Genomic DNA, 13,893 nt, shown 5'->3' on the forward strand with positions numbered 1-13,893 from the left:
TTTTTTTTTTTTTTTTTTTTTTTGTTAAGAGACAAGGTCTTGCTCTGTCACCCCCGCTAGAGTTCAGCAGTGTGATCCTAGCTCACTGCAGCCTCAACCTCCTGGGCTCAAGTCATACTCTTGCCTCAGCTTCCTGAGTAGCCAGGATTACAGGTGCACATACCACACCCGGCTAATTTAAAATATATATATATATATATTTTGTAGAGATGGAGTATTTTTATGTTGCCCAGGACGATCTCAAACTACTGGGTTGAAGTGAACTTCCTGTCTTAGCCTCCCAAAGCTCTGGAATTACAGGCGTAAGACACCACACCTGGCTAAATAGTTCTTAATATGTAATTTAATTTAGTCATCTTTGTGCCCACACTATAGAATTTGGGGGATGAGTAAATGAAGGGGTCTAGGAGTGGTTGAATATACTAATAATCACTAATAACCACTGTTTGTTGAGTGTTTGCTATGGCTTAAGCACTTGTCTAAGCACTTATGTGTGTTAACTCATGTACTGCTCATAGCGACTCTCTGGAGTACGTACTATTGTTATCTTCATTTTAAAGATGAGAAAACTGCAAAATACGGGATTTGAAGTAATCTGCCTAGGGTCAGAAAGTTTAAATAAACGAATCCACCTAGGGTGCTCATGAATACAATGAACTTCAATGGGAATATTCTCAATACAAGAGGCTTGCTGAAGAGTTCTCAGAAAAGAACTTCATTTGAACAAACTTGAGTGGATCCCACCATCTCTTTCTCAGGTCTAGGAACTACAAAAACTACCCTGAAGAGATCTGGGTAGAATGCTTTTCCAGCAAAAAGTATTCAAAGGTGATGAATTTTCTGGAATATCAACATACTAATTCTCTCTGGAAGTTGGAGGAGAGCCTTTCCAATGAGCAGAATACTGGTATACAGCATCTAGGTTATCCTTTGTGTGAAGCCAAATCAGAAGTTTGTTTGATGAGCATAGAATCAGATCATGAATATTCTAAGGGGCTATTTCCTGACGCTAATGATTCCCTTATCCCCACACCAGGGAATGTGAGGCTGAACTTTTCAAGTCTTCCAGATTCACTTTGCTAAATACACTGCTGAATGTTCACTGACAACGTCAGGGTCGTTAGAATGATAATTGAAAGTTACATATGATTGCTCCTATCCACGCTGCTTTTCCACGCTTAGAACTCCAATGCCTCTAGAATATTGCATGTGATTTGCAAGAAAAGATACCTTTTGACGTTTGGCATTAATTTTATAGGATCCACTCTCAAATTTCTCTTTTGAGGGTGTTGTCTTGGAATACAGACATTTTCTAGACATCCACAGCCCTTCTACCTGAACAAACAAACACATAGATATATAAATATGACAGAATGTTTATATTTAGGTTGGTGCAAAAGTAATTGCTGTATTGCCAGCACTTTTCATGGCAAAACCCACGATCACTTTTGCACCAACCTAAGATATGCAGCTATTCCAACCCCTAGTCCACCAAAGCCAGATTTGTGTATAAGGGCAAGCTATTTTATAGTAAGTAAGATACAGAAGTTGGAAAAATTTTTACTTAAATCTGAGTTAGTCATTACCAAAGCAACATTGTTTCTCCTGTACAATAGAATATTAATGCAATGCCATAAATTTCCTTTAAAAAAAATTACTTTCACTTTCAGATTAACATTAACACTTTCCTGTCCAATGGATCTCAAGAATTTTCCCATGGATGTACAAACATGTATAATGCAACTGGAAAGCTGTAAGTATGAACCACTTACTTTTTAAAATACTTTTACAATATAGTAGATACAAACTTTGAATGCCTAAGATGGCTAATTTATTTTGTAATCATTTTGGTCACGTATTTACTGAATAGGCATATAACCTTTCACCAGGTGCTGAAAATAATGATACCTACCAATACATGCACTCTGCACTATGAGAAAGAAACAAATTGAGGATCTAGAAATAACAGATTTTTAAAGCTTGAAATTTAGATACATGTTTCCATACACATCATCAGAAGTGAAAAGGATGGCAATCATTAAAAACAAACTATCACTGATTTATTGGGAGCCTCTTATCAACCAAGTGTCTATGTATATTTTTCTTATACTGACATCAAAGATATTGTTATCCCTGTGTTTTCAAATGTGAAAATGGTCATGTTGAATGATTGAATATTCGGCTCCAATTCACAAAGGTGACAATGACAAACTGCCTCCAAACTTATGCTGCTGCTGATAACCAATGTTTATTATTTTAATGTCACTCTGCTGGGTATGTTATGTATGTTATCTCAGAAGACAAAATTTCTCACACTTTCTCACAGATTTATTTAAACTTTCAGGTATTCCTCTAAATTTCTTCTTTCAAAGTAGACCCATATGCCTCACTGATTAAGGTTAATACAGGTGAAATGTTCACATCCTACCCTTTCTCTGATCTATATAATCAGACCTAAATTAATTGTTTACAGTGTTTAATCTCATATAAAAATTAAGCAATATGCAATATTTTCTCTTATGACAGTATGTTTTACGAGGGGGAATAAAAGGACTGTTTGACACATTCCTTGAGGAAAATTTGAAGGCCGATCCTCAGACTCCAGGTGTCAAAGACAAGGCTTGTAGTGTGATGGAGTTGTCACTAGATGGCGGACCAACTTTGTGGGGCAACGTGACTATCGCCCTCCCTCTCCCATTTGGTTTTACTTAAGAAGTGGAAATATGAATTTCTCTGATAACTCCTTCTCAGAAAATTTAAATTAATTATTTTTAAAAGTAGTTCTTAAGTAATTAGCACACATATGGATAAAGTTCTCACGTAAATGAGAGGAAATAAAATAAATTAAAATTTGGGGAGCTACTTAGCAATCAATCTACGTGGGGAGAAGCAGCAGAGTTGATTTTGAAATTGAAGAAGGGCAATTTGAGGACAGGCTGATTGTATACCTTGATTGAAAAATTAAGTACATTTAGGGCATAGAGTTTAAAAATGTGCACGACCCTATAAGTGGCACCCTAATTACTAAGTCCGGGGGTGGGGTGTGGATATTAATCAACAGGTGTGAGAAATGGTTCGACATATAAGGGGCAAGAAAATTGTTTGGTCCTTGCTGTACCTCTTAAAGATTATTTTAGTTAAATGAACCAAGATTATTTAAGAAGTTTTCATAATTTTCCAACAAAAAGAACAGAAAGTAGGATAAAGCACACTTATGTGGAAAGTAGAAACGGGAGAGGTTGATTCACAGTGGATGTGAAGTCACTGACTTCCTGTGTGTCCGAGTGAAGAAGCTTAGACAAATGGGATCAGTTTAGAAGCACTGACGAAGAAAGGGAACAGGGGATGAGAAACAAATGTTGATGGGACAATTGATAAAATCCATCTTAATATGTTTGAGATCTGGGAAATTTAGGTCAAAGCCAAAGAGGGAGTGAAAAGTGAAGATCAACTCTTAAAAGCCATATACAGAGTGGTTCAAGGAATCAGATGAAATAGCTGAAGAGGAGAATGTAGAGGAAAACAAAACACGAACAAGAACAGACCCTTAAGAAATGCCTACATTTAGAAGTTGTTGGAAAAAAATTCCAGACAAAGGCAAGGATGGCAGATTAAAATCAACACTGTTCAACCTCAGAAGAGAAAGGACTATGAAGGAGTTTTGTGTAACAAAATCAAATGCTGCAAAGAAAGTTTTGTAAGGTGCTTGAAAAAAGCAACTGTTACTGTTAACAAAGACAAATGTGATTAGACTAATGATGGTCAAAGCTGGAATCTAAAAAGGTTTTGGTTTTTTTTTAGGTGAGTGATGAGGAAGTGGGAGCAGTGAGTGAAATCTCTTATTCCACGAATGTTACTTATTAAAGAAAGATGAGAAAAAGTACAGTGCCTGAGGGTTGGTTAGATCACTGGGCTTCTGTTTTGAGTAAGGAAAGCTTACTGGTGCTATTTTGCAGGGCACAAAAGCTGACACAGTAAGACCTCTGATGTGTCTGCCTTTCTCAGAACATTTCTCAACATAAGAAAAGACAGTCTCTTTTCTTTTCCCCTTTTTTCTTAATTCCTCTATAAGAAATATGAGTGGGTTGTTCAAGGGGTTGTTTAATATTTCAGTCATTAAGTACTTCCTGCTCTTATTAGGAATTAATTTTAATTTAGCTCACCATAGAGACTTTGTTTATTAAACTCCCACAGCAGATGCTAATGTCAGTCAAAGTAGAAGCTTCTGAAGACTTTTTTTTCTTAAAACTTTTTTAGGACAATTACATATATATAGACACACACACATATAATATATAATACATACATATATATTAAGAAATACCTACATTTCGGTGTACATATGCATATACGTGTATATATATATTCATACATACGAATCTACATATATGTGTATATATATATTTTAAGAAAAATTTATATCTATTTTTTTCTTTCTCTTTAAATAGTGGCTAAAATGTCAAGATAAAAGATCGTAGATCAGTGGAACCCACTGGAAAGTGGGCAAAAAATGTTTAACCTACTGGAAAGCAAGAGCTGTAAGAATCCCAGGGTCCACTTTTGAATGAAATCGGACTACAAAAAGGAAGAAAAGAAAGTGTTCAATAATATTAAGACATGGGAAACAGGCAAAAAGGAAACATAATTTAAAAGCAAACACTTTATTGGCTTGTAATGATACAACTTCCTTAAATTCAGTAAAAGTTCAATAAGTATATGTCAATGGTCAAGACTGTTCCAAGTGGCCTGGGAAATATTCTTTCATTTAGGCATCAATTGAAAAATATTTATCAAATACCTAATATATTCCACATATTATTTTGGGTGGGATAACAACAAATGAAGCAAAAAAGTCTCTGCTTTCAAGAATTTCAGAGCCTACCTGAAATATAATGATATAAATTATATTTATGCCAATATAATAATTCAATTAAAGGTAATAAGCAAATGTTAATGGTATACTGTTAAAACAAAGGAGAAAGTGAATAAGAGAAGAACAAAATTAGCAATGAATAACTAACTTAGAAAAGACTATCTTATCTAAACTATCAATGGTCCTATGCCCTCAAAAGTACATATTTACGGCTTATAATTGAAACCATAGATGATACAAAATTCCTATTTAGAGGAAAAGAAATTACTGGGGAAGAGGCTTATGCAAGGAAAATCCAGGGTAAGAGAAGACTTGCATTAGAAATTGATGAGAAAAAAAAAAAGTGTGTGTTAAGGATAATATCAAAGAATAAAAATAGAATAAAAGGGTTAAATTCACTTAGCAAAAAAAGAGATTCTCAAGTTAGATGTTAACAAATACAAAGACCCAACAATATGTTGACAACTAGACACTTTCTAAGAATACCACGCAAAAAAAAAAATAATTTGGTAAAGAAAAATTTTAAAAAATGTATATGTGAGAAATGTACCTTGAAAAAGTCCAGAATAATTTTAATCAGAAAAAAATTAATGGCAGAAAAAAATTATGAGGCACAAATACTTGAGTAGCATGCTGGTAAAAAATCAATATACAGTGGCTCACGCCTTTAATCCCAGCATTTTGGGAGGCCAAGGCAGGTGGATCACTTGAGGTCAGGTATTTGAGACTAGCCTAGCCAATACGGTGAAACCCCATCTCTACTAAAAATACAAAACTTAGCCAGTCATGGTGGCACTTGCCTGTAGTCTCAGCTACTCGGGTGGCTGAGGCTGGAGAATCGCTTGAACCCAGGAGGCAGAGGTTGCAGTGAGCCAAGATGGCACCACTGCACTCAGCCTGGGTGACAGAGTGAGACTCTTTCTAAAAAAAAAAAAAAAAAAAAAAAAAATCAATACATAATTAGGAAAATATAAGTATTTAACCACATAACTTCTAAATATATTAAGCAAAAGCAGGATGAACTGCATAAAAAACAGATAAATCAACAATTTACTGGATTATACAAGCACAGTATATTTGAACAAAACAAATCATAGAGAGAATTCTTACTGTTTCTTTGTTTTATTTTGTTTTTAGCATATGGAAACATTTACAAAAATTGATTATGTTATACACCACCGAGGAAGTTTCAGTAACCTCCTATGAATCACCATGTTATAAAATTAGAAACCAATAACAATATAGAATTACTGTAAGTTACTACAAGTTCCCATACATTATTATATATTAATATACACTTGCATAACTGGAATGAAAAACATGTACTAAATGACTATTTGTTTAAAGGTGAAAATTAAGAAAAACTTGATGTTGTTACAATGAAAGCACAATATATCAAAATTTCTAGATACAACTAAGCCAGATTTTTTTTAGTAAAAATGATTTCACTAAGCATTCCATTCAAAAAGAACAAAAAGACACAACAGAGTATCCAAAGAATCACAAAAACCCCTAAAACTGGTGCTTTGAAAAATCTCAGAATCTAGACACGTCCCTGGAGAAATAATTTAAATTAAAAAATTAGATTGATTGAATATAAAACATACAGAATGAAGAAATAGAAACAATCATAGTATGCCAGGTTAAAAGCAATGAAAGAAAATCCTGATCTATTCTATCTTTTTCAGTCATAGTTATGGAAAGGAAACTCAGCCAAAACCTTTATTTGAAAACAAGAAGGAAGCCTGGGGGAAAAACATCCACGTAAATAGCTAACTTTGTTATAAATTAATGAGAATTTCCAAGAGCAGAGATAATAATGATGGGAACAACAGAAAACATTTTGAAAACCTGTTGAAATATTTGCTATATAAAAAGAAGAATTATGCATAAAGATGGTTTCCTCAAGTTTTCTCTCAATCAGGAGAACTGAATATTGCTATGTCTACATTAATCTGAAAGAAAGAAGGCCATTCATGGAAGAAGTGGGTCCAAGCTGATGTCTGTTTAACCATGCTGTGTTTTTTTGTGAAAATTTATGTTCCATTAAAAATTTACTTTGGGTTATGGGAAATTTTAGGATAGAGCTTGAATTAAGAATGTTTGTGCAAATATAGAGACATAACCTTAGAAATTCTGCTTATTGAGACACGAATAAGCATGGAGACATGAAAATCAATGAGATATCTGGAGATAGCACAGAAAATGACAACCAAAAGAGAGCCAGAGAAAGACAGCATCATCAAGTTTCAGAAAAATTGGGGATAGAGGAAGAGAAACAGAGAAAGACAATAAGGAACTCTGTGATATTTTAACAATATGTTTCCTAGAGGCTATTTGGAAAATATGATTAATCTAGTTTATTCATGGAGGGTAGAGTCATTAAAGGTAAAAAAAAAAAATAGAAAATCAACATTTTGTCTTCTTCAATATTTAGGTGTAAAAATGTATTCGCTGCAACACAAGTGGTATTTATCATAGTGTTTCACTCTGCCGCCATTTAAAATAAAAATAAAATAACTACACTAAAGTTGCATCTTTACCGTTACAGTAATTTAGAAAGCTAACCCATCACTGAGAATTCCACTGAAGTCAAAGGAAAGAATGTGGCCCCATTTGTATGTTCCAAGTTCAGATGTTTCCCTTATCAAATTATAAAGGCCTCTCTGGGAATGTGCTTATTCCTCAAATCACAACAGAGTTTCATGCAACTGCTTGTATAACAGTCAGAAGTTCAACGTACTATTTATTCCTCTGATCTAGAACATACTTAATTCAACTTCATTCTGGGATAAATATTATAAATATTTGCTTTTGGGTATGAAGAAAATGTGTTACGTTCATTTATTTCTCTCTCTTTTAAATACTCATTTTTCACTCTCAAGGTCAGTAAGAAGACATAGGCCAGTTTCCATGACAATATACATCTCCAAAATTCACATTTTATTCTCAAAATTCATATTTTATTAGGAGAAACCTAAGAAAATAACAATAAAAATATCAACGCATATATGCCACACAGAGAATTCTGCAATGAAGACTTGTTTTTCACTAACTGCTTTAAATTTGAGCCTCAATTTTGATGTTCAGTTCTTGATTGTAATAAATGAAACCAAGGAAAGTTTCTAGTGAAGATAAACTACTAAAGTGATCACTAACTTTCCTTCTCAGGATTAGAGTGCATTAGTTTACTGATTACTTATCAGATGCCATTACCTGAATTATTTTAACCTGTATGAAGTGCTAGCAACATGAGGTAATTTTCAACAGATACATTTTCATTTATATCACAAATACATTTTTACATAAATGCAATTATAAATTATTTTATTTGACACAAAACAAATAACTAATATAGAAGAGAAGGGGGCACAACTGACTATATTAAGACCTAGACTATGTCCCTAAGGAATGTTTGGTGGAAGTTGGTGTACAGGACTAGAGGCAGGAAAAAAACTCAAGGTTTAATTTTCTGTTTTTTATTTACTTTAAAAGGAAAATTCCTAACTTTTTTTTTTTTTATTTGCCAGTTGAAAAAAAAAAAAAAAAAAAAAAAAGCCATGAAGGATTATTTTAATCATGTAAAAATACTGGATAATAGTTTCCTAGAATCAGAATAACAATTAAGAGCCATTGATGACACATGATTCATAAACAATTACTATTTCCCTAAAGGGTCTAATTCTGTAGTTCATATCTAAAGAGGAGTATATTGCACTGCAGCCCAGGCAACAAGAGCGAAATTCCATCTCAAAAAAAAAAAGAGGAATGTAGACAATAAAAGTGGAAAACCTCACCAATGCGTAAAAGGTAAAAAAAAAATTATTTAGATTTGAAAAGAAAATAAAAGAAAATAACTCAGTGAAGAAGTACTGCTTGCCAAAAAGAACAGCCTAAATCTCTAAAATTACAGAGTAATTTTTAAGGGTCAACTTGAAAAAAAAAAAAAAAAAAAAAAAAAACACTAGCAAAAGCTTTCAGAAACTTGAAATATACTTTAATAGTATTGTTGGATAGAAATATCTAAAGATAGAATAAACTTTAATGGGGTTTTGGGATAGAAAATTCTAAAGAGAGATGAGACGTTTTTATGATTTTAATTTCTCAGATTCATTTAAAAACATGTTTGACATTACTCAGATCACTTACTCTGGAATTTATGCTAAATTAGCTAAGGCAAAAGATAAGATTTGCTGATGATTTTTCACAATTATTTTATAATAGTCTCTACTGTCATCCAAGTTCTTTCATAATTTAAAAGTTTGGATACTGTTCAAAATAATATTATGTTTTTTGTTTGCCTAGTGAGAAATACAGATGGTTCTTGTTTTCTGAGTATTTGTTGCTTAAACCTCTGCAGTTACAGTGTTAGCTAGAAAACAGAAGTCCTCCCAAGACAAAACTATACACCAATGAACTCACTACTTATAAAATATATCCCCACTTAAACATTAAATATTCCATCCTATGCAACACCAAACACCAATGGCCATTCTCTTCTAATCTGTCCACATCTTTCTAGGTTGAATTTTTACTGATCATCAGGTATTCTAAGCATATTGACCACAGTCAATCATATGGTCAAATTATGCTTCGAGAAGTTAAGTGACTTTCCCAAGGTCACACAACTGTGAAGTGGACAGATAAACCAATATGATTTAATAGCTCACAAACTTTTCATACAACCATCGGTCATTTAAAAATCTATATGATGATTTCCAAATATTTATATATTGTAACTGTGGTATTCTTAAATTATGTCTGCAAGTTAAACATACCCAGTAATTTCATTTGTTTTCTCATGTGAAAAGATTAGAGTTCCCTCCTTTGCCTATTTCCTTTCTCCTAGACGTCTTTCCATGTATTAAAATTGGCCTAAATCAAGACTGCAGAGTAGCACTTCCCACTGGTGACAGTGCCAATCATTCTGTTACTATTGCAGTTTCAGATCACACATACCTTAGAGATAGCTGCAAAACACTCTTAACTCAGAACACATCTACAGTCAGGTGAGTACTACAACTAAGTTCTACGTCTCCCATTCCATGTTTACTAAATTGGTTCACTTGGATAAATACAAAGTATTTTACCTTTTTTTCTAGTTAAAGATCATCTTACTAGGTTTAGTACATAATTCTACTTTGATGATGCATGTCTCTACTGGTTAATCACCCAGAGAATTGAATAATATGTCATTACACACTCCCAGAAGCATAGGACTGAAAGTCTTGCAACAGTGCACTAGAGGTATTTGTCTGATTTATTACTGCTGAAAAAACCAACAATTGCTTTTTCAATCAGCTATGAACTGCTTAAATTAATATCAATTTCAACATTTTGAAATCCTTGTTTATAAGAAAAACATTAGAATTCATCAGATAGCTTGCTGAGAACACTGTAGTATCCCTTAATATTCTAGCATAGTTGGTAATTAGAGTATAATATGATATAAATGTAGCATGGCTTTTCCTTTATGACCCTAATTCTGGCTCCTACTGACCACAGCTTCCTGCTCTACCTGCTCCCAGATGTAATCTTAACTACTCTAGAATTGTACGGATTTGGTGTTAAGCTCCTTTAATTCACAGAATCTACCTGTTAATAAACTTGAAAATATTCTCAACATTAATCTCTTAGCAGCTTTGCAAAATTCTTTCTCACCCCTCTGAGATTCCATACAGCATCAGCAATCTCATCTGCAAACATATTCATGCTCTGGAATTTTATTTTCCTTCAGAGAGAAGATATAGATAAAACGTTTATCTTTCTCTTGTCCTCCTCAAGCAGCGTTCCTATTCCCTCCTATTCTTATAGAACCCAGGGATCCCTTTCATGTTTGCATTTTCAACTTCAATATAGATAAAATTAAATGTATAGCCTTAATACATCAAGAAAATATTTATTGTTATATTTGGTTTCAGTGTTCTGTTTGGCTTATCATTTACCTCCTTTACTTCACTTTCGTTTACTTTTTCAGACAAGTTGTTAACAAAGATGTTTGTTATCAAATGAAATGCTTATCTATTTATTTCAACATTGTGCTTTTGTGGTTATTAACGATGTGGTTACCATAATCCTTATGTCAAATAAAACTGTGCTCTTCTCTCTGCCTAAAATGTATTTCCTGAAGACACCAGGCCATTTCTGATACTCTTTTCTTAAGTTAGCTCTCTTCTCCCCAGTTGCTTCCTATCCCATTAAATTATAAATTTAGTTCAAAATACATATCACCATCTGAAATGATTATTTTATTTCTGATAACATTTTTATTGCCCACCCCACCACCACCCACTACATGCAAGTTCCATGTAGACAGGAAAATGTCTCTCATTCCTCACTTATTATCACTAGAAATTCTAGCAAAAATTAAGACAGTGATCTCTTTGTTTCTCTTAATGACAGTCAATAATATGGTCATATTTTTTACAATGCAGCTAATATAGCTCACTTGTAGCCATATTTCACCCAAAGATCCATTCAAGAAAACATCAGGTTGGTTATTCAGAATGACTCCTCTCTTCTCTTACATAACTGAAAAGACGATTGAAGGCTAATTCATTGTATTTACCCAGGTTATACTTTCAACTCATGTCATGATACCACAAGGTCTTCCGCACACTGTGCATCCATCATCTATTTCCTCCCCCCAAATGTCACCAGTCTTTTCTTCTTTTAGCTTTTGATTATGGTAAAATCCATATCTTAGTCTGTATTTTGCTTCTATGACACAATACCACAGGTTAGGTCATTTTTAATGGATACAAATGTATTGGCTCACAGTTCTGGAGGCTGGAAAATCCAAAATAAAGTTACCCGCCTTTATGTTTCAAAATATGAAAGTAACCCATTTCCATCAATGGATGAGTAGAGAAACAAAATATTATATACATACAATGGAATATTATTCAAACTTGAAAAGGAAGAAAATCCTGACATATACTATAACATAGATAAACTTTGAGAACTTTCTTAAGTGAAATAAGCCAGTCACACAAAGACAAATACTGTATGAATCTACTTGTATATGAATTTAGAGCAGCTAAAGTCATATAAGCAAAATGTAGAACGGTGGTTCTCAGTGGAAAGAGGAAGTGGGGAATGGAGGGTTGTTTAATGAATCTAGAGTTTCAGTTTTGCAAGATGAAATAGTTTGGGAGATTGCTGGTACAACATTGTGAAGATACCAAATACGACTGAACTGAATGCTTGAAACGGTTAGGATGGTACATTTTATGTTTGTATATGGTTATACTTTGAACATAACAAGACCTCCATCTCTACAAAAAATTTATAAACCCAAAAAAGTAGCTGGGCGTGGTGACACTTGCCTGTAGTCCCAGCTACTTGGGAGGATCACTTTTGCCCAGGAGTTCGATGCTGCAGTGAGTTATGATTGCTTCACTGCACTCCAGCCTGGACAACAGAGTGAGACCTTATCTCTTAAAAAAATATAAATACATCAAAGATAAAAAAAAAAAACCCAAGACCAGTCAAGGCATTACTGCCTTACTATTCTCTATTCAAAACATTACACAACTTTCACATACTGCTAAAGTGGTTTGGCTCACAGTGTTGGTTATGATTTGGGGCCTCTTTAGTGAATTGATTGTTTCACAAATTTGAGCAGATCTGAACCTCCAATATCCTGGGAGGCAGACACAGAATGTTTTCTCACAATCTGAAGTTTATTCCAAAAAGGTAGTCAGGCAAGACCATCTTATAACCTCTCCTAGAGTGAAATCCAATCAACCACGATGCCTTTCCTCATTAAAATGGGCTCAGGGTCAGGTCATTTTCAGATTTTAATTGAAATTTCTCAGAAAAATTTAAACTTTGTGCATTCAAAGTGTGGTAATTCTGTGAAGTTTTGAGAAATATGAACAAAGTTATTGTTGTGTTTGTCATTTAAGAAGAGCAGTTAGGGGTCACAAATTATATATCCACACTTTTCCCGAGAGAGAGGGGGAAACCTTAAGTCTGTGATATATGTTAAAATGTCTTATAAGACAATGGTTATAGGTCAGCTATACCAGAAGTTTTAGAGAAAATGTAATTACTAAGAAGATACATAATTTACCGGACCAATAATTTAAATGAAACCACATGTAACGGCCTGATTTATGGTAAGAGTATTCAAATGAAATGCACAAATTATAAATAAAAATGTTTTAGTTAAATACATTTTGACATAGCAGTTGTTCCTTGTCAGGTCAATAAGATGTACTTGAGCAGTATTTCTCCCAGCAATAGTCAGCATGTGCCAACAGTGACCATTTTCTTCCTTCTGCTTTTTGAATTCCAGCTGCTAATTAAGAACATAAGCATTTGCAAACTGGGTCAGACTAGAAATCTCTGTGTCTCCACCCTAACGCTGCCTAACTTTTGAGATAGCCAGACCAAATATGATTCTGGTTTACTTCTAAAACAAAATGTGAACCTACAATTTATTAGTAAATCTTTAAACTCATTTTCAACTTAAGTGTATTCACAGCCCACATTCTCCCTTTGAATAAGTGCTTCTTTTATATATTTACCCACTGTGTAACGTTTTGTATAACCTCTTTTCTCGTGTGTAGTCTTTTAAGCTATTTTTAAACCACCAAAGATTTTATGATTTTAAAAAGTGATAATGTAATAAATTTGAATGATTTCTTCAAAATTGGTATGTTTGTGCTAGGAAGTTTTAATACAAACTGAGAAACAAACCAAAATGAATGCATTAGTAGCCTCTACTCACAATCCTCTTTTCTAGCCTTAGCTATTTTGTTTGCCTCATTACCAGTTGCCTTTTACTTTCTCTTCCTTACTTTCTCTCCCTCTCTCTCTGTCATACATATACATTTGTGTTTGTCTCTATGAATACATATGTGTATATATACAAATACTATATGAATGATTATAAACCCAAAAGATATTTCAAACAAAATACAGTAAACTTAAAAACATTTTTGTACCAAACTCATATTAACATTGCCAGTTTATGTCAGATTTAAGGTTTTTTACCTAATCTCATAGATATA

The 13,893-nt window shown here is 33.5% G+C and overlaps 1 protein-coding gene across 2 annotated transcripts in view; it reads left to right on the forward strand.

Annotated features, from left to right (window-relative positions):
- Positions 1-13,893, forward strand: part of GLRA3 (glycine receptor alpha 3) — a 169,551-nt gene that overhangs the window by 104,162 nt on the left and 51,496 nt on the right. For both annotated transcript variants that reach the window (XM_023226760.2, XM_023226766.2), the window contains exon 5: positions 1,671-1,753. In XM_023226760.2, coding sequence (XP_023082528.1) covers positions 1,671-1,753 — 83 coding nt within the window. The remainder of the gene's footprint in view (positions 1-1,670; positions 1,754-13,893) is intronic.

Source organism: Piliocolobus tephrosceles, chromosome 3 (genome assembly GCF_002776525.5).
Source record: "Piliocolobus tephrosceles isolate RC106 chromosome 3, ASM277652v3, whole genome shotgun sequence".
Taxonomy (NCBI): Eukaryota; Metazoa; Chordata; class Mammalia; order Primates; family Cercopithecidae; genus Piliocolobus; species Piliocolobus tephrosceles.